We start from the raw sequence: 21,457 nt of genomic DNA, 5'->3' as shown, positions 1-21,457 counted from the left end.
TAGGGGTAATTAATGGTATAATAAAAATGCTTTTAGTGGCGACTGTCCAAAGTAAGTTCATCTATGGTAAAAACGTAGTTTAAACTTTGTGTTTCACGAATGACTAGCCTGCATACACATACTTTCCCTCAAACAGGAAGTAGAAAAAGGACAAAGACCTGTACTTTCTGCTCTTAAACTTTGACCTCCCATGGTCAGTCGCCAGTCCTGGTTCTCTTCTAACTCTTTATTACTGTTGGAGGAGAGAATTGTTTGTGTCTTAGTTAACATATAATTTAAGTTTACACTTCTCAGAAATTCATATTTGAAACCTGTTTTTCCGAATACCAGATTAACAAGAATGAAAAAACTTAAAATTCAAAAGCGAATGAATAAATGAAACTCTAATAACATCAAGAATGCACAATAATAAAGTGAAAAAAGAAAAAGAGACAAAGGAAGACGAAATCTATCAAGTCAGAGTAAAATGTATTTGTAAGTAAATGTCATTATTATTATAATAACTGAACAAAAAAATCTGTCAATATTAAAAAAAAGACAACGAAAAGGCCCAAGAACTATCAGCTGCACTTAGAAACAGTGGGATATAAATATTAAGATATGGAATAACTGAAGGCTTTTGAATGACAGTGAGAAGAGCCAGTTGTTTAAAGCTCTGTAGCGCTCTTCTCCCTCATGGCCTTCCTGTGGAGCATGTGCAGCTGCAGGATATGTGTGTGTGTGTGTGTGTGTGTGTGTGTGTGTGTGTGTGTGTGTGTGTGTGTGTGTGTGTGTGTGTGTGTGTGTCACAGGGAGGGGAGTCATTTCCTGCCAGAGTCTCTCCCACACTAATCCTCCAAAACCTTCAAGTCATTTATAACTCCTCATGCCAAATGTAGCTGCAGAAATACTTGTCTTAATTTCTGCCAAATCCAACAAAGAAATATTCCTACCATCAGATCCCTAAGCTCTGCATTTGTTATCGTGTGTTGAGTATGTAAGTATATATGTATAATTACTATTATAAATGCCCTCTGTGGGAGCAGCGCTGTCTGATTTCAGTGGAGCAGCTTTCGTTTAATTTCCTGCCTGTTTCACAGTGACTGACAACGTGTGAATGACTGACTGGTTGATGTTGTCTTGTCGACTACATCATCACACAAGTATGCTGAGTGTTTGCTACAGGATCCAACAAACAGTGACTCAACACCCAGTACCATTGTCTGAATACCTGGGATTTTTGTTTCTTTAACCCATGGAAGGAAGCTTGAAAGCACAGGACAATAGACAAATAAAACCTCTCAAATTGTTGGCCCACTTCCACATCTTCTTCTCAGTACTCCAAAAAACATTTTGGCTAAAGGGTACAGCTAACTAAATATGAAGCAGCCACCCTTTAAAAACATGTAGTCAACTAGGTGTGGCCGTGTTAAAACCTCGACGTCTTCGACTTGCGTTCCATGAATGTCAACATAATTGCAGTTTATTTTTGCTCCAGTCCTTCGTAATATTTCACAGTGTAATTAAATGTGTTTGCTAAGCCTGTGTTGCCTAATCACAGTCTGCATATTTGTGTTTAAGAGATCTGGGGAACCCACTGACACCGAGTTCCTCCTCTCCCAAATATTTTATTTTGGATCTTTTGGATGTTTTAATTTAAATAACATATTCACACACAGTGCAGGTTAATTTAGCAACATGCAGCTTCAAATGGGTGCAAAAAGTATGAATTAATATTTTAATCAAATTAGTATTTTTTAGGAATGTTGAGTACTGTTTTGAAAAAAAAAAAAAAGAAGAAGGAAATACTGTTAAATTTTATATCCGGGTATGTATTTACAAAGAGTGAAGTAAAAGAAAAAAAATGCAAAAATGCATCAGTCTTGCAGCTAAATCAAGAGCTGTTCAGTAGATTTTGGAGAAGTCTAAGTCAGATTGAGTGAAGAGTGAACTCACTCTCAGTTTGTTTTAGATCTGAACTTTGACTGGGCCACTCTAACACATGAGTACATCTAATCAATTCCAACGTGACTCTGGCTGTATTAAGAGATTTTTATCCTGCTGGAAGTTTAACCTCCACCCCAGTTTCATGTCGTCTGCAGCTTCTAACAAGTTTTATTCCAGAATTGTCTCCCATTTAGCTCCATCCACTTTCCCAACAACTCTGACTTTTACTTCCCAGCTGAAGAAAAGTTCACCCACAGCATGATGGGTCCACCACAACGTTTCACAAGGAAATGTTTGAAATGCAAAATGTGCAGTTTTCCTCCACACACAGTCTTTTACTTGTGGGTCAGAAAGTTCAGTTTTGGTCTTATCTAACCAGAGCACCTTCTTCCACATGTTTGCAGCATCCCCAACAGCCTATTGGAAGCTGCAAACAGGACTTCCTATGTCTTCCTTCTCTCCGCTCCCCAATGAACTCTAAGCAGATTTGAGCAGTCATTGTTTTCCACATAACCTGCAGTTTGAAATCACACGGGGCTCTTTAGAACCGTGGCCCAAAGTGATAAAGATTTAATGAATGTTTTAACATACGAAGCTTAAAAAAAGGCAAATTCTACCTTGTTTTATGCTATATTTGCTTAAAACTTCCATTACAGATATGGAGGATCAACAATTTATTTTAATTTAAATTATGTCAGTTTTGGTCATCCATAAACAGAATGGTGCTAATTATAAAAGCAATACATTTTTCACATAGTGAAAAATGTATTTTTTCACTATGTGATTCACTATTATGATGAAAATTACAAATTTTTAATTCAATTTCTAAAATATGGGATGCTTCAATTCAGTACATGTTTACATTACCTCTCTTTAAAAGGTATTTTTGTTCTAAAACACCATATGATATTCAAAATAACAATAAAGCAAAATAATTGCTCTTTAGAGGTTGTCCATGTCTTGGTAGGTGTGAACAGAGCTCTGTGAGATGTACAAACCTTGGATTATTATTTTATTCTATAAATCTGTTTTAACTTCTCCTAAACTCGTCTGATGTGCTCTTTCACACTGGACTCCAGAGTAATGAAGTCTAAATGTAAATACACAGAGCACTTTTCAAATTTTTATTTGTAAAAATTCTTGAAAATCATGTCTCTTTTGCACTACTTTTCCATGTTCTGTTACTAAAATGTAAATAAATGCATGCGTTTGTGGTTTTACAATAAAAAGTGACTATGAAGTTTTGGGCGTTATTAACAATGAATAATAACAATACATACATAACTGATGATTTTACAACTTTATTGTTCTTTCAAGTTTATTTTTATATCTAGGCCACTTTTCATTAAATGAATGGACATCAGGGAAATCACCTTCTATGTTAAGGGACAATGCAATGTTCTAATGTTTTATCCCAGAGGTCTCTTTGTTTTGTCCACCATGTGTTTCCGCTGGACAAACAAAACTGCTATTTTGGAGATCTTCATGGAAAAATGTCTAAATATACTTTGTCTTTTGTTTATTTTTTTATAATAAATATCTTTGACCTCATCAGAGGTGATGATGTAGTGAAATAAGTCTAACTCCAGTTCCAAACTAGATTTTTTTATTAGGGTCAAAAACATTAAATTTGATCCGTTTTGTTTCTGCAAAGTTGCTAAAAAATCCAAAAAGTAAATTTTCTTGCTGTCCAATACATACAAACTCGTAGACTTCAAAACATGTAAAAAAGAAAAAAAAATGACATAGTGGAAAACAAACTAAGGGAAACACTGAGAATGGGGAAATCAAACAAAAACAGAAATCAAATTGCAGTGGCAGTGTATTAAAAACAATACAAGAAAATGAAGGGTGCACCAAATGCTCTGTTCAATTTAAAAGACATTTGATGGAAAAATTAGCACAAAAAATACTCAACCTGGTCAAATTGTGTGTATTTACGAATGTACCGCAAAGTTTTATAAAATATTAAAGTACAAAAAACAAAATACCAAGGGATCCAAAAGGGATAAATAAATATATTTGATTAAGTTAAAAAAAAACAGACTCTGACCTAAATAAAGTTATTACGCACTGATTTAACAGCCCTGTGATGCGTTTGAGTGCCTTCAAACTGTCCGGAAAACCCGGTTTAATCCAGCTGCGGCTCCTCTCTCTTACCAGTAAGAGAGAGATAAAAAAAAACTGTCGCGTCACTTCCTCAGTCCATGCCCATCCCTTTGGAAAGGAGGAGGAAAAAAAGAAAAAGAAAAACTCACACAGGCATACGACGGCGAGAAAAGAGCGAGGGAAAAGTTGGGAAGGAGGAGAGGAAAGCGAAAAGACAAATGAAAAAGGTGGACACTGCAGCGGGAGCCAAGAAAAAAGAAAAACAAACAATTTGAAGTAAGTTTTTTTTTTAATTGCTCTCTAAGTAAATCTTGGTTAACTCAGTCGATAAGCGGAGTTTTGTGTTGATCCAAACGTTTCTCTTAATACATTTAAGACCAATTTTATGTGCTTTAGAATCGGTTTATGTGATTTATAGATGTTTTGAAGCGTTAGGAAACTTAAAAAGCAGCAGAGGGCTGGGCCTTGAAGCCCCCTCTACTGATATATTAACTCACTCAGTCCCACTCCCGCTTTACGCTACAGTGTCCGTCAGTTATGTTTAGGTTATTAATTATAAGAAAGATATAAGTTCAAGATCACACCTACAGTTTTAACTATTTTTTAAGCTATTTTAGGGGTTTCCCTCCTTTTTTTCACGACTGTAAAACGTTTAGATGTCTTCTATTTTGTAGAGAAGGTTACAGTCTTGTTTTTGTCTTCAAGCAGCCCTGAGGGCAGAGAAAAGTATGTGCTAACGCTGCACAGTGTGCTTCAAGTGCAAGTCTCAGCATGGCCTTCACAGCCGGACCAGTGCCAAAAGGCTCATAGGTTTCCCATACTGCATTACACAACTCAGCCGCGTCTTATCAGGAAGTGTCTGTGTGTTATGTCTCATTTAGCTCGGTCTTCTTTCCCCTTACTTTTTCCTTCTCCACCCACAGTTTTCCCCTGATAAGCCATGCCACTCCACAAACCATCCCGGGCCCACCGCCTGGACCCCACCATGATCTCCGCCCCCCTGGGGGACTTTCGCCACACCATGCACATCGGCAGGGGAGGCGACGCCTTTGGAGACACCTCCTTCTTGTCCACTGCTGGTCCCAGTCCGACCACTTCCGAGCTGAGTGGTTCTGGGATCTTGCCGGCTGCTGACCCGGAGGTAGCGGTGAACCACGGCCACCTTTGGGAGGATGCTCCACAGAGCCCACAGCTCCAGCACTCGGAGTCCGTGTCTTCCTTGACCATGGACCTGGACCTGGATCTGGATCTGGGTCCGTCTATCCTTGGGGACGTTTTAGGGGTGATGGACAGTTTGTCGCTGTGCTCCAACGGGGAGGCCGTGCTCAGCCCAAAGAGTGACACATCAGTAGTGGAAACGAAGACGATTAGGGGGAACGTGGAGACGTCCGTGAACGGGAACGGCTTGGATGAAGACGGCAGGATACCAGACGAGAACGGATTGAAGTCCAGGGGGCTGAAACCCAAGGTGAGGTTCAGCGACAAGCGAGAGGAGATCATTCGCCAGCCATCTGAAGAGGACGAGGGTCAAACCTACGACCTCCACGATGACGAGGATGGCGATGATCAGCTGGGATGCTACAGCCCGGTGAGAGACGACAGCGGGAGGAGGAAGAGTCCTGCGGGAGAACCCGAGTTGAGCAACCACAACGCAGATTTGCCTCCCAGTCCTTCTTCATCGCACAGCTCAGGGTCGGACGGGGTCACCGAGCTGGACAGGAGGAGGTCAGAGGACGTCCACTCAGAGACTGATTCAGAGGAGGATGAGGAGGAGGAAGGACGGGGCTACTCATTTGAAGACGAGTCCGATGATGAAATCGGTCTATAGGGGACAGGTATTCACGTTCCATGTGAACAGTTTGAAAATACAGTCGAAGCCAGATATTTACATACACCATGACAAGAAACATAACCTCTTTTCTCACCGTCTGACATTAAATCAAACCATTTCGTTCCAGTTTTAATAACTGGTTGATAATAATGGCTTAATGGCTTTTAAAAAGAGCCATGTGGAGATTTTGACTGAAGCTGATCAAATTAGTATTATAATTCACAGTGAAAACAGTCCCTTGATCAGCTTAGAGTAGATGAATGTGCTATACAAAACATGTTTATTAAATTTTTTGCACAAAATCATTCTTAGATAATGAGATTTTAGTCTCATCAATTCTGTCTATTTTGAGCAGAATGAGCTGTTTTAGGGCCTTTTGTCGCTTTAAATCTAAATAAGCTGCTACTGGCCACGCCACCCAAAAATCAATGTTTACACGTGAAAATGGCAGAAAACGGATGCGTAACTATTCAATCGTGCAGCTTTGAAAAGCAGAAGTAGAGCCTCCTGTATAACCAATGAGAATGCAACAAGTGGTTTCTGGATGGTAAGTTGACATTGTACAGCTCATACAGCTGTAAACCCTGCTGACCAAAGGTGCTGGAACTCAACTTGGGTTGCTAGGCAATGGGCTGGTTTTGGCTGGGGTTGCTAGGTAACGGACTTTGCTTCGGTGGGGTTGCTGATGGTCAGTAGCCGCTGATTTGTGACGTTACATTCAGAAGATTTTTGAAACAGCTAATTTTTCAGACATCAGGGAACATTAACGTTTTACTGGACATTTTTTTTAAAGTACTTAGGCTCTTTTTAGAAACAGTTGAGACCAAAATAGAAGTACAAAATGTGAACCTTGCGTAATAGTTCCCATTTAAAGAGCTAAATTATAGTTTGCCAAAGCCCTGAGGGATAAAGAAACTCTTTGTAAAAATGTCCTGTGGTCTGATGAAACTAAAATTGAAACGTTTGGCCCGAATGAGCATCGTAACGTATTACAGAAGAAGGTGGAAGCTTGCAAGGCTGAATTATGGAGGTGACAGTATGATGTAAGAGTGTTTACTGGAGGAAAGACTAATCTATAAAATAGATGGCATGATGAGAAATGAACGACATGTGGAAACATTTAGGCAGCATCTCAAGACATCAACCAAAAGGTCAATGCTTGGGAACAAATAGGTGTTTCAAATGAACAATAACCGCCTAATTTAAAAAAAAAAAAAAAAAAAAACAGGCTGAAAGAAAAGAAAGTCAATGCACAGGAGTGGTCATCACAAAGCCATGATTGTATAATTAGTGGGAAGAGCTGAAAAGGTGTAAGCCTCAGTTACACCAGTTCAGTGAGGAAGAATGGGCCCAAACTCCAGCAAACTGCTTGTTTAAAGAAGCCAAATACTGAGGAAATGTATGCAAATGTCTGAATCTGAAGCAGAAAAAAAAAACGTCTAGTCTGATTTAATGTCAGATAATGAAGGAAAAAAAGTTAGTCTCTTTGTCCAGCGTCTGTAAAGAGATCCGGTTTATACTGTATTTCCAACATATTCCTTAATTTACCACTTTACAGCTGAATGGGAAGCAGAAACAATCTGAATGTAAAGCTAAAATAAACCAACGAAGGTGCACAAGTTAACATGTTGCTCAACTGGAAAATACGGTATAGGTAACAAGACTTTGTATCATCTGCTCACTCAAACAGCGGAGAGTTTGTAGCACTTTGATCCGCTTCATTCAGCTGGAAACTTTGCTGCCAGACTGAAGCTCTGTGGAAAGTTTGATTCAGGATAAATGGATCAGGTTGTTATGATTAAATCTACTCTTTTATATCCAATTTATAGTCTGTACGCAGTCGGCGCTGTGTTTATGGGCCTTTACCTATATGTGCCTTAAAGGGACTTGTATCCTTTGCCTAATTGTACTCCATACTGTGCTATATCCTTGTCTTATTTGTCCTGCATCGCGTGTTTAGAACAGCCTCCTTGCCTTTAGCATTGCAGCCCACAGAGGCGTTGCTGATAATGAGTTACTGTGAATTTGTCACATTCCATATCTGGCAATGTGAGGCTTTCTGGTTCCGACCAAAACCACATCTGAGATGGTTTTATTTTTAACTCCCCAAGCTAACCTTCAGGCTGTAGCGATGTTTTTTTTTTTTTTTTTTTTTCTAGTTAGAGGAAAACAATCATGGGATTTAAAGGTCGCTCATAAATCAGGACAAACTGTGTATTTTTGTACTTTTTGCTTGCGTAATTTTCTCGGCTTAAATGCTCGTTGCAAAATGCTGTAAAAGGGAGATACCATTTTACCTTTCTGCTGAAAATGCTGGTTTAAAAAAAACCCCTCAAATGTTACCCTGTGGTTTAATAAAAAATTACAGCAAAACAAAGTTATTATTGGCACCAGCTTTGACTGCCTCTCTGATGCAAGGCTTGGGTAATATGAGGGATTGGGATGCTTTCTCAAACTGCTCTACATTTTATTAGGAGTCTGCTATTTTAATTAGGTACTTTGACTGGGGTGGCTACATACCAGGTTTCCTGCCACAAAGAAAGGAAAGGCCTTGTAAAGTGTTACCTCCAATTAAAAATGAACAGTTATGTAACTTTATTTGTAGTGCAGTGTGATATCACGTTGCGCCACAAAACAATTTTCTTCTCTTAAATGATTCTTGTGTTCTTATTTTAGTGCAGCACCTTAAATGATTCACTCAGTTTTTCCTCATTTTGTCACAATCAGCATGTGTCATTGAGTTTTTGATCAACAAAAGTCGTGCGCGAGTGAAATGGAAGGAAAATGATGCATGACTTTCTAAATTAATAAAAATCTGTAATGTTTAGCGTGCATTTGAGTTTATTACAACACCCCTGAATAAAATAAAGTTCATCCAACCACATGAGATGTTAAGCACTCCACCTGTGTCCAGTTTAATCTCGACACACATCCAGCCGTTCTGTGAAGAGCTCAGAGGTTTCTGAGAGAACAAACACAGCAGACGGGTCAGGCAGCACGTTGTGGAGACGTTTAAAGCAGAGTCAAGTTAAAAAACGACGCCCTACAAATCTCAGAGCTCTGTTGAATGCGACATTACAAAATAAAAACAAGGCACGACTGGAAATCGATGGCAACCGTGGATGAGCTGCAGAGATCCACGGCTCCGGCTGGAGAATCTGTTAACATGAGTCTGCAGTCGAGATTTTTTTTTTTCCTTACCAATTTTCTAAATATATCTGCATAAAGTTTCTACAACAAAATAACACGTAGTGCAATAATTTATTTTCCTTCTGTCTTTTTTTTAATCAGCCAAAATCCTTTTATATTCCCCTTTTTCCACAGTGCAGGAAAAGTATTTCTGCTTCAAGGTTTTTCCTTTGAACTCCTGTTTTTTAATTTGACCATAAAACAAGACAAGCTTCAAATGTGAACTTCAAGGCCATGCTGATTTAGTGGCTCTATACAAATGTTATTAAAAGCTAGGACAGAAATGGCTCCCTGGATTTGTAAAGGTAGCTGATCTCCGTGGTTACGGGACAACCATTAATTGTGCACCATGCAAATCTGACCTCTGTGGAAAAGTGGCAACTAGAAAGACATTACTGTGAGAAGGAAGAAAGGAAGAAAAGATTCTGAGCAAACATGTGGAAGAAAGTGATCAGATAAGAACAATAAACCGTACGTTTAGAGAAAAACCAACAATGCACATGACCTTGAACTCACCGTAAAACATGGTGGTGGCAGAATTATGACATGGGCATAGATTTCTTCTTGTGATCAAAGATGAATTTCTATATGGAGGTAAATCTGACGTATGCCCAGAGAAAACTCGACTACAGACTTGAAACTGGGGGGAAATTCACCTTCATGTAGAAGAACGGCAGTGGGATGGTTTAGATGAAATCATACTGTATGAAGTGGTTTGAAAATCTATGTTTATGAAAGCATGCTAATCTTTCAGCTCCACAATCTTACTGCGAATGAGGATTTGCAAAGAATTAGCAAAAGATTCAGTCACTAGATGTGAAAAGCAACCAATCAAAGCAGCTGTAATTACAGCTAAATCTGGTTCTGCAAAGTATTGACTGAATACAAATATTTAAGTATTACAAAAACACAAAAAGATTAAACAAACACACTGCTGTGTGTTGGTCTAGCCACTAAACTCCCGATAAAACATTTTACTGCTAGATTACGCCAATCACCAATGAGGCAAACTGACTCAATTCTTCTGATCTAATTCCACTATGAATAATCTTTTAGCATGAAGTTAATTTTTCTTTAAGAGTAGAAACAAAGCAGATCAGAATTTAAACTGTTTATTGATGGCGTCCAAGAGGAAATGTCTAAAACGGTTTACACATCTGTAGAGCATACAGAAAATTAATGATACGCTTTTCTCTGCCAGAAAATGTCAGAAATATAGTTATTACTTATACAGCCAGGTTATTTACATTATTACAAGCTCCATTCACATATTTACGACTACATGCAAAACACACTCTCTCACACACGCACGCACGCACGCACGCACACACACACACACACACACACACACACACACACACACACACACACACACACACACACACACACACACAGCCTACACAGATATAGTCCTGAAGACGTTAAACCCTGACAGGGCCGTGGAGATCATCACGCCGGGCAGCTGCGGGTGCCAGTGGACCTCCTTGATCTCCGACTGACCCTGGTGCAGGAACAGCAACTGCGGGGGCAGATCCTTCACCCCCTCCACCCTGGCGCCCACGTCGCACGACTCCACGGAGAGGTCCCACTGGCTGACGACGTCGTCCGCCCCGGAGGCGGCGAACACGCTCGAGTCCACGGGGCTCCACTCCACCGACGTGATGGGGCCGCCGTGCTGCTTGAAGCTGGCCACCGGACGACCAGCCTGCAGGTTAAAGACGCCGGTTAATGTGGGACGGCCATTTTATTACCGATCTTTAAAAAGTCTGACCTGCCGATTCCGAATTGGGCTGATACCTTTTTTTTTTTGCCTGAAATGTCGCTAAATATAGCAAGAAAGTTGTTGATTTGGTAACTGTGTGACCTGGTGGTCTGGTCCGTCAGTCGAACCTCTCACTGCAGAGCAGAAGAAGGCAGTGGCTGATTTTTAGACTCAAGATTGTTGAAAAAGATTGTCTTTACATGCAAGTATCGGCCAATTGCCAATCACCCTTACTTAAGGAAATTGGTGCCGATTTGGTGCACCACTATGTTCTAAAAGTCCACATTTGGCCATATGCATGTCAACTTTGTTTTTGTGGCAGCATTAATGGTTTTGTTTGACTCGTGGAACTGCAGCTCAACGCGTTTCCACACGGATTAAAACGAGGGTGGTAATAATCATCTTAATTATTGTCGGAAAGTTGCATAACAACCATGAAATGGAACAAAGGTCTGCGTTTAGTGGAAGCTGGATAAATAACAAGGCTGCAGACAATCTGATGCAACATACAAACCTATAAACATTGGTTTTCATGTTGCAATGACAGAAATTTACTCAAGTCTCAGTGGGAATTGTCTGACGTACACAGGAGTAATTGGAAAGGTTATTTACTTCAGTAATTCAGTTAAAAAAACAGGAGGCTGTTGTAGATTCCTGGTTTCTGACCGTTTTACTGATCACAGCTAGTTAAAAAAATAGATTTAGTTTTTAGTTTCTTTCAAAATTTGAAAATCGCAATCAGTGAAACTCACCAAAAAGGAAATTTAACACATTCAATGGGCATGAAATGGCCTACAAGCTGCTTGTCTTGCAGGGAGTCACTGATACCAAAGTTATTTGCTGAAGAAGCTGCTTATTAATAGAAATTTTAGTTTAAGGAAAAAGTCTAGCGCAAAAGGTGGAAAAGCAACAAAAAATAACTGCAGCCTGGATGAGATTATGTAGCAAACCCATTCAGGAGCCAGTTATCAGATAAATGTTGCGTTTGAATTTCCTTTGGAAATCTCAGTCCCAGAGTCTGGGGAATCAGTGGAGAAGCACAAAGTCCTGTTTGAAGTTTCCACAGTAAGCTGTGAACTGGGGAGCTGCTGGTGTTGCTCCACTGAGATTTATCAAGTTTAAAGTGTTTCTATCTTTTCCTCCATCTCTTTTATCTGCTTACACGGTGCAGATTACATAACCATGTTTATGTGTGACTGCCTAAACTCGCCTCACTTGGTTTCATTCATAAGGTGAGCTCAGTGTGGCTCAGCGCTGGACGGTGAATGTAACTCTGTATCTGATCCATCCGCATGACATGCATGGCTTGTGACATCTGATCATTTTTTCAGCATTAAAGCCTGCTTTTATGTATAACCAAATCTCATTATTTCTAAAGCTAATTTACACTCAGGGGTTCTGGTCGGGTCCTGAAACAGCTTAATGGACCCGGTGGAGCACAGAGACAAAAGTGAATGAACTCCAACAAAAGTCAGCGTCGCCGTCCACCAGGCCACTCCAGAGCACCTCATGCTCCCCTCTGCAGACGAGCTTTATGGAGGCGCTGACGTCAGTTTTCAGCAGGACTTGGAACCTGCCCACATTAAGCCTGATGCAATAAGCAATTAATCGCATGATAAATTAAAATGAGCTCAATAATTTTGTTTACAGAGACTTCACAATCTCTTGTATTTATGGTTTTGGTTTGTTGCATGGCTTTCATTTCCATTTTACTTATTTTTTTTAGATGTTGTGTTTCATTTTGGATATTTATGAAGTCTTCTAAGAGAATACAAGTTTGTCCTCTTCTTAGAGGACAAGCTTGCAGTATTATGCTGTAATCAATATATTACTTGAAAATGGTCAATGGTCACTATTACCGTTTATCGCAATAATTTCTTAGACAATTTATCGTCCAGAAAAATGTGTTTTTCTGTACCAACACCTGCTTTAGTGGCCAAGATATCACTGTGATTTATATACCAGCAAACATGGAGATAGTTTTCAGTCAACGTTTCTGTAAAAAAATACTTTTTTTATTGGTCTTGTGTGATATAATTATCTTAGAATTTTTAATTTAATCAGCTGTAAGCAAAAATCATCAAAATGTCAAGAAATCAAATGCATTAATCTGTACCTAAAGTCACTCTGAAATATACAAGTTTTACTTCTCAAATTTAATTACAGAAATAAATTGTGTAGGTTGTATCAACCTTCCAGACCTCTCAGGTCTTCTGGTTCTGCTCTGCATCCCCAGAACCAAACAAGGAGAAGCAGCATTCAGCTTCTATGCACCACAAATCTGGAACAAACTTCCAGAAAACTGCTAAACAGCTGAAACACTGAGTTCCTTTAAATCAAGACTAAAAATTCAGCTGTTCAGAGTTGCTTTTGAAACCTAATCATGACTCATTAATCTATAATCTCATGTGCAAAATGTTGTTGACTTTGTAATTTTGTGTTTTAATGATGTAAAGCACTTTGAAACGCCTTGTTGCTGAAAGGTGCTATACAAGTAAAATTTGATTGATTCAGTTCTATAAGTTATTCTAGTTTATCGAGGTCTTTCTGGATAAACTGGTGTTGGTTCCCACCTTAAACTGTCGCAGGTCCCAGACCTTCAGGAGTCCGTCGTCGCCTCCTGACAGCAGGAACGGCTCGCTCCTGTTCCAGCTGATTACGTTGATGTCTGACGAATGAGCCTCATTGGCTGAGAGCATCGAGTTTGGCGGGGCGCGGATATCCCAGATACGGATGGACTGATCAACAGAGCAAGACGCAAAAACCTAAAGGAAGAAAAAACAAAACGTTTCAACTGTTTAAACGTCGGCAGTGAATCACAACCAGCATAAACCAGGACTGAAACAAAGCAACTGTGTTCTTTTTTCTTTCTTTCTTCTTGTTGGCAAAAGGCTCAAGCCAGCCTCAGTTTACAAGCTGCTCACTCCCAAACCTCAAACAAGATGGGGACTGTTTCGGTTTTAGCCGCAACCTCGTGTTGCGACATAATTGCAGCGAGCCAGGTGTTCCTTTACAACAAACATCCACTCAGTGATTTCTCTCGACACGCCCTGTGTTTTGTTTGTTTTTTTGCGTTTCCCACAGCCAAGAACCTGCAGCGAACAGAGCAGGTGAGCTCAGCGTGACGTCATTAATGCATGTCTAATCAAAGCATTCATGTGCTCATCGCCAGCTCAGAGCCTTCACTCCTTTCATCTGAGGAGGAGGAGGAGGACAGAGGAAGCATCCAGCCCTGTGAGTGTGACCCGTGGTGTCTTGATAATTGCACATACTGTGGCTTCGGTGGGAGACCACTGCAGATCCTCCACCGACTGGCTGTGGGAGCTGAACGGTCTCTGGTCGATCTGCCACGAGGCTCCACCCTCGCGAGGCTCCCACACGTGGATGTTCTTCCTGCAGTCGCCGCTGACGAGGCGACCTGGTGAGGAAAACGCGGGAGAATCCATTAAAAATCTAGTCTGTATGGGTTTTTTTAAAGCTTTGATGGACTAGATAAAAATATTAGGCTTTAAGATAAATTTCCCTTCATTCTGCTGCACATTTGGTGATCAAAATGAAAAATAACCCTAAACCCAACACAGGTTTGCCCAAAATCACTAGGGGGGGGGGGGGGGGGGGCCTCTTCATAAAAGGATACCCCCCTCCCTTTCCAGCAGGGGAACAGGGCCTCTTGGGAATATGGCCCATATTTAGTCGGGAGTTCAGATTTTTTGTTAGTTTAGTTCTTGTTCATAGTTCAAGTGGAGAGGCTGAGATTCCAACCAAGATATACAAACAATGTCTAAGGTTATAACTGTGGTATCACTGAATGTAAATGCTTTAAATAATATCAAAAAGAGAGATAAGGTCCTAAATAAATTTAGAAAAGAAAAAGTACAAGTTATTCTCTTACAGGAGACACACCTAACAAAAAAAGGACATGGAAACTCATTTTCCTCCTCATTTGGAGAAAGGCATAAACGAGGAGTTATGACATTGATCTCAAATAGTGTAAAGTTTGAATTGTTGGAGGAAATTGGGGATAAAGAAGGAAGATACTTGATGATAAAGGGCAAATTGGAAAACCAGTTAATCACACTACTCAATGTATATGCCCCTCCAGAAAGTGACAAAGTACTTTTTAAGAAAATATTTGATCTCATTAACGTGGAAGCAGAGGGAATATTGATACGTAGCGGGGACTTTAATGCTGTGTTAAATTATAGGATGGATACTACAAGCAATAAAAATAGTAAAAAACAAATCAGTAGGTACATGAACACCATGGTGTCAGAAATGGCAATTGTAGATGTGTGGAGAGAATTTCACCCCTTAGACCAAGATTATACTCATTATTCAATACCACATGGTGTTTATTCCAGAATTGGCTATATACTAATGAATAAGAGAGAACTACACAGAGTGAAAGAGTGTAGGATTGGAGTTTCAGATGTTTCCGATCATAACGCAATCTATCTTAAGATCCATCTGGACAGCAAAAAGAACAATACCTTATAGAGACTAAATGAAGGAATATTAAATAACAAGGGTCTGGTTGGTGAAGTAAAAGAGGAGATAATCCGATATAAAGAGGAAAATGATAATGGTGAAGTAGACCCAGTAATTCTTTGGGATGCCCTGAAGGCGGTAATACAGGGGAAAATGATTTTTTACACAGCATTTATGAAAAAAGCAAGATTAGGAACATACAATAAACAAATAAGGAAACAAATTAGAACAACAACATAAACAAACAAATGACCCAGACGTATTTAATCTGATTAAAGAAACCAGGAAAGAAATGGATGAAAGTTTATGGGAGGAGGTAGAAAAGAAGGCTAGATTTACTAAACAAACGTACTATGAGGGGGGACCGAAAGCTACAAAAAATATGGCTAGGCGCATTAAGAAACAACAAACATTAGGTAGCATACATAAAATAAGAGATCCACTATCTAATACAATTTTATATGAACAAGAAGAAATACAAAGAACATTTGAGCAATACTACAAAAATCTATATGCCCAACCACCATCGGCAGGGGAAGAGGAGGTGAGTAATTTTCTGGAAAAATTGGATTTACCAGCAATAGGCACAAAACAAAATGCGACACTGACTTCTCAAATTACAGAGGAAGAGATTACAAAGGCAATCGGCAGGACTAAAACAGGAAAGTCACCAGGGTCAGATGGTTTAGGGGCTTTTTTTATAAAACCTTTAACACCACTGTTATATGACTCGTTTAACTATAGTCTCAGGACTGGCAAGATGCCTCCTTCTTGGAAGGAAGCCATTATTTCCGTAATCCCAAAGGAAGGTAAAGACCAAGAATACTGCCACAACTACAGAGCGATATCGGTACTAAATGTAGACTATAAACTGTTTTCCTCCATCATAGCTAAAAGAATGGAAAATTTAATGCAGGATTTAATTGATGAGGATCAAACTGGTTTTATAAAGGAAAGACAAACAAGACAATATAAGGAGAACTCTTCACATCATAGACCACCTGCAAGGAAGAGGGGAGGGGGCAGTTCTGATAAGTATAGATGCGGAAAAAGCCTTTGACAGTGTCAATTGGAACTTTTTGTATAAGGTCTTAGAAAATGTCTGTCTGCAGGAGGAAGTTTGACTCACCTGGGACTTTAGGGGACCAATCAATCGCGAAGCCTTCACTCATGTGTCCTGAGAAGCTGAACAGCGGTGTAGCTTCTTTCTGCTGCTGGACGAACGTCGCCATGGCAGCAGAGCTGTGGACGGCCTCCAGCTGAGGTCGAAGGTCGAATATCTCTACCTGTCCCTTGTCCGACCACACTGCAGCCAATGGGAGCTCGCCATACTGGGTCACCTGGAAAATAAATTCAACCAGCCATTAAAGGGGGCCTGTTGTAATTCACATGTTTTATGCTCCCATTTGGGTTTCAAATGCTTCCAAAAACAGCTCAAAAACTTTAAAAACAACAACAAACAAATAAAATCCTCCTTCCGTTTTTACGAAATAAGTTTACGTTTTTGATTGTGTGGAAAATGAGCCATTTTAAAAACCTTCCAATGGTCAAATCATATTGGGGCGTTACCTAGCAACCCAAATGGAGCACCAGCTGTTTGGTCAGCTGGTTTTACCGCTGTACTGTGCTGTACAATGGTAGCTGGAAAAGACAAGTGATTTGCTGTTGACTTACCATCCAGAAACCACTTGTTGCATTCTTGTTGGCTGCGCAGGAGGCTCTACTTCTGCTTTTCGAAGGTGTACGGTTGTATAACTGCGTATTTTTTGCAGCCATTTTCACGTGTGAGGGAAAATGTTGAGTTTGAGGGCATCGCCAGCAACAGCTAATTTTGATTTAAAGTTACAAGAAGCCCTAAAATGGCTCATTCTGAAAGGAGCTCAAATTAGGCAGATCTGACCAAACAAAAATCTCATTATCGAAGAATGAATATGTGCAAATAATTAAAAAAACAAACATATTTTGTAGAGCATACAGACCTACACTAACCTGTTAAATAAAGCTAATTAGTTCTCCTTCAAAGAAAATCTGTGCCCCAGTTAAGATTTACCTATTTAAAAAAAATGACAGACTTACTCTAACTCTGTTAATCCCTCCATAGTGAGGCATCATGGCCAGCTCCAGCTGTGGCTTCTTATCCTCTTCCTCCTCTTCATCGCTTTCCTCATCGCTGCTTTCCTCCTCTTCGTTTTCCTTCTCCGTTCCATGAAGGTTGTGCATGCGCATCACCAGAAGTCTGCAGCGAGAGCGAGGAGCACATTTTCCAGGAAGGTGAACAAAGAGGAGCTTGAGAGTGAAAGTAAAAAATACACCCACCACCTTCTAACGGACTCTGTTTATATTCAAGTTCTGACAGATTTTCAGTTAAATCCTGACTGGCAGGTAAAGGATTTACACGAGACCTAACCTGAAATCCGCTCACCATGAACAAGTCTGCTTTTATCTGGGTGTAATGTCTGTTTCCACCACTGACAGTCATTCATTAATGTAAGAGGCGAGACTTAAAAATAATATTGCACAATGTGAAACGGAGCCAAGAGGAACTGTTCAGAGATTTACTAAAGCAGTAGTTCAACAGAAGTATCTTACTGAGCTTAAAATAATCACAGGAGGACTGTTTAGTTTATTAATAATTTGACTTCTTAACACAATAGGTTGGATTTTATTCTGGTTTTCAGAGTAAAGGGGTAAATATACAAATGCAATGATTAGTGAGAATAACACTTCCTCTTCCTTTTATTCCTTCTCAAAAGTTTAATAAAAATTCATAAATATTAAGTTTCTATTTTTAAATTTCTTTTCAGTTACTTCAGTCGCAAATATACACACAAAGTTCAACAATTATTTACTTTATTTATGGGTATTTCCCTCCTATTTTGTCAGGAGGAAACTTCATTACTGTGGTAAGAAAAACACAAAACAAACAAAATCTTCCAACAATAGGTCACAAAAGAGAATAATTGGTATCAAGTGATTACAACTATGAGTTGGTAAATAAATTTTAAAATCAATAATTTAGGTTAATTACTGGTTAAGAAAGAAAATAAAATTGCATTTCTGCAGTAACTTCAAACCTGAACATATTCAGAGCCTTTAAAAAATATTTATCCCCTTGGATGATTTGCAAAATCAATCATCACTTGGCTTTCCTGAGGAAAAAAAAAATACAAAAAAAAAAACTAAATGTCAATTAAATAACATGTAACATAAAATAAATGTCATTTATAATTTGTTTTGTCAAAAAAAACTAATTTTGTTGGTCATCATTGAGTTTTTAAAGGTACTGTACAATCTGAATATAACACATACTGTTTTATATGTTTTATGTTCACATTGTGGTCCATCACATTAAAGTTTTTGTGGTTGGATTGTAACAAAATGCACAATAATGCAAAGGAACAAAGAAACGAGCTTATGCAACAAATTTCACAATGATCAGGCTTAAGACAAAAAAGCAAACACCGATACATCAAACTTCAGTAATCTGGTGGAAAGCTGCACATGCACATTTCTGCATGTTTAACAAAACAACAGTTTTATGGATTTAGCTTCAGTCTGTCTGAGAAAAGAGTAAACAACTGACTTGGAGTCTAAGCAAACACATAATCTATTTTTTATGAGCATACTAAAACCACAACCAGTCCTGTTAACTTCATGTAAACATTTGCTTTCCGCTCAGCTAAACAAGCACAGAGAATCCTTTGCCATGTCGATGTCCCAACACAGGAACAAAGCTGGATCGGATCAGCTGGATGGAAACCCGAGCAGATGTAACATTTCTGTTGTCTCTTGAGACTCTCCCTTCCCACTCTTTCCTCCACAACAACAAAAAGAGAGCAAAGTGTTGAGACAAATACTAACTGCAGCTTTAAAAAGTTGTTGATAGCATCACAGACAGAAAGCAACAACTGGTGCTTCTGTGAGGATACACACAGCTCAATTTAGGCACTTTAAATTCTAATGAACATCTAACCCTGGACCTGGAAGACATTTTAAATATCCAAAATAAACAAAACAAAACAACAACAAATAAAATTAATTTTGAAGTCTCTGCAAGTAAAATTGTCCTTCAAACAAACCAAAGCACCAGACTGAAGACTTTCATCATCCATGTTTTGGTAGAAAGAGAAAAGAGACAAATGATAAACCATGTGACTGGATATTATTGAGCTCATTTTAATTGATCACATCCATCCATCCACTATCTTACAAGCTTATCCCCAGTGGGGTTGAGAGGGGTGCTGGTGCCCATTTCCAGCGGTCAACTTATTTATTACATGAGTAATTAATTTATTGATTATTGCAACAGGTCCGATGACAAATGTCTCTCCAGACATAGACAATAAATTATCCTCAAAATTATTGGGGTAAACAATAACATTGTTGTTTTGAGACCATTTTCAAGTAATATAATGGTAATGATGACATAATAATGCAAGTTCACCCTCTCAAAGAATGATAAACTTTAATTTTGTACTGAACACTGAAACTAGGAGATATCTTAAATATTCTAAATAAAACACAACCAAACAATAAATAAAATGGATTACGAAGTGTGTGTGTGTGTGTGTGTGTGTGTGTGTGTGTGTGTGTGTGTGTGTGTGAACAAAATCGGACTTTAAAAAAATCCTAATCATCGATATGAAATTATCGAGATCATTTTAATGCGATTAATTGTTTATTACGGCGTGTAAAAAAATTAAACTTGTTGCCAATAACCTTAACTAAAACTACAAAACAATCACCAAAACAAATAAACCCCGCCACTGGGGTATTTTATTTTACAAATGATTTCCCTTTCCTTTGTTTGTAACATAAATGTGCAATAATAATCTGGAAGATCTGAGCCAGTGGTCTAAAAGTGAGCAGCAGTGTGTGGTACCTGTTCTTCAGGGCTGTTTCAGCCTGCGTGCCCGCGCACAGCAGCATGGACACGGGGAACTGCTGCCTGCCGTCTCCGTCTCCGTCCTTCATCACGTCGAAGCTCAGGCACGGAGCACCTGAATGAAAAGTCAAAAAAAATTAAACCTGGACGGAGCTCCTGCAGTCTGGCTGGAGCAGCACGTCCAGCAGGCCGGCTCTGAACTCGCCTGTTTGGCACTCGTGGTACATGCGGTACGCGGAGCGGTCCATCTCCAGCTCCTCTCCGGGCTGAAGCGGCTCGATCCCGGGGACGTACACCTTCTTTCCCGCGTCTCCTTCCTCTTCCATCTCTACCCCTTCGTCCTCCTCCTCTTCCTCTATCTCTGCCATCTCGCCTTCTTCTTCTCCTCGGTTTAACGCGTGTTCATCGGGCGCAGACATCTTGGAAGGGTACTTCCGGTCTATGAAGCGCCACGTGGTTTGAGCGTCCTCCCATTTTCTCCTCCTCTTCCTCCTCCTCCACCTTCTCTCCCCTCTTTCTCTCTCTCCCACCCTGTTTACGGGAATTCAGCTGGTTTCTTTGGCGCTTGGCTCCCCGCTGCCAGGAAAAAGCTGTCTTTCAAAGATTTCTCTCGAAAACATGACACCAGACTGTTGGCTGTATTGTGTGCATGGTCAACCTGACCTCTCCAGAAAGCCTCCCCCTTATGTACATGTGTGCTTTCTTTTTTTTTTTTTTTTTTTACTGGGGTCATCAGTATTCGGTGACCCACCCAAGACAAGGTTTCGGTGAATCACAGTTAAGCCTATTTACGGGAATTATGAAACCTCCAGACATTAGTACCCCTGTCACAGACTGGAAACCAGGACTTAACTCTCCAGACAGGCAGACATCTTAAATATTTATGCATCAGACTGGAAAAGGTACAAAGAAGCGGTTCACGTATTAAAACGTAAGTATTTCAGTCCCCATTTGTACAAATATGTGTTTGTTCCCCCTTGCAAACTCTTGACACAAATTCAGTGTAAACAATGAACATGCAAAACATGGTGCTTCCATGGCGACAGCAAGGCAATGCAATGCACTTCAAGGGTGAGGACAATGGTACACATTACATGTCTGGGTGTGTGGGCAAGCAGGGGCAAGTGCCAGCATAAATATTTCACGTTTATTCCTCTTATGGTTTCAGACAGAAGACAGGCCGCCACGATGCATTCCTCCCCCGTCTGCAGCTTATCTTTGAATTTTTTTATTTTTATTTTTTTGCTTTCATCCGACATATCCACAT

General features: G+C 39.7%; 2 protein-coding genes across 2 annotated transcripts; one reads left to right on the top strand and one right to left on the bottom strand.

Moving 5' to 3' along the window:
* The first annotated feature begins 4,010 nt into the window (after positions 1-4,010).
* Positions 4,011-8,750, top strand: cdc42ep5 (CDC42 effector protein (Rho GTPase binding) 5). The gene is made up of 2 exons (XM_014999690.2): positions 4,011-4,311; positions 4,959-8,750. Exon 2 carries the CDS (start codon positions 4,976-4,978, stop codon positions 5,861-5,863), a length of 888 nt encoding a protein of 295 aa, XP_014855176.1. The 5' UTR covers positions 4,011-4,311; positions 4,959-4,975; the 3' UTR covers positions 5,864-8,750.
* Positions 8,751-10,151: 1,401 nt separating this feature from the next.
* On the bottom strand, positions 10,152-21,163 carry grwd1 (glutamate-rich WD repeat containing 1). Its single transcript, XM_014999689.2, has 7 exons — positions 20,396-21,163; positions 20,188-20,305; positions 17,382-17,541; positions 16,435-16,645; positions 14,090-14,235; positions 13,391-13,582; positions 10,152-10,760 (listed from the first exon to the last, which is right to left on the bottom strand). The coding sequence occupies exons 1-7, from the start codon at positions 20,607-20,609 to the stop codon at positions 10,452-10,454; spliced, it is 1,350 nt and encodes a 449-aa protein (XP_014855175.2). The 5' UTR covers positions 20,610-21,163; the 3' UTR covers positions 10,152-10,451.
* Between the last annotated feature and the right edge of the window lie 294 nt (positions 21,164-21,457).

Source organism: Poecilia mexicana, unplaced genomic scaffold (assembly GCF_051168715.1).
Source record: "Poecilia mexicana isolate PSO_F unplaced genomic scaffold, ASM5116871v1 scaffold_16, whole genome shotgun sequence".
Lineage (NCBI taxonomy): Eukaryota > Metazoa > Chordata > Actinopteri > Cyprinodontiformes > Poeciliidae > Poecilia > Poecilia mexicana.
Note: the sequence above shows the minus strand (reverse complement) of the source record. Positions and strands in the feature narration are given on the sequence as shown.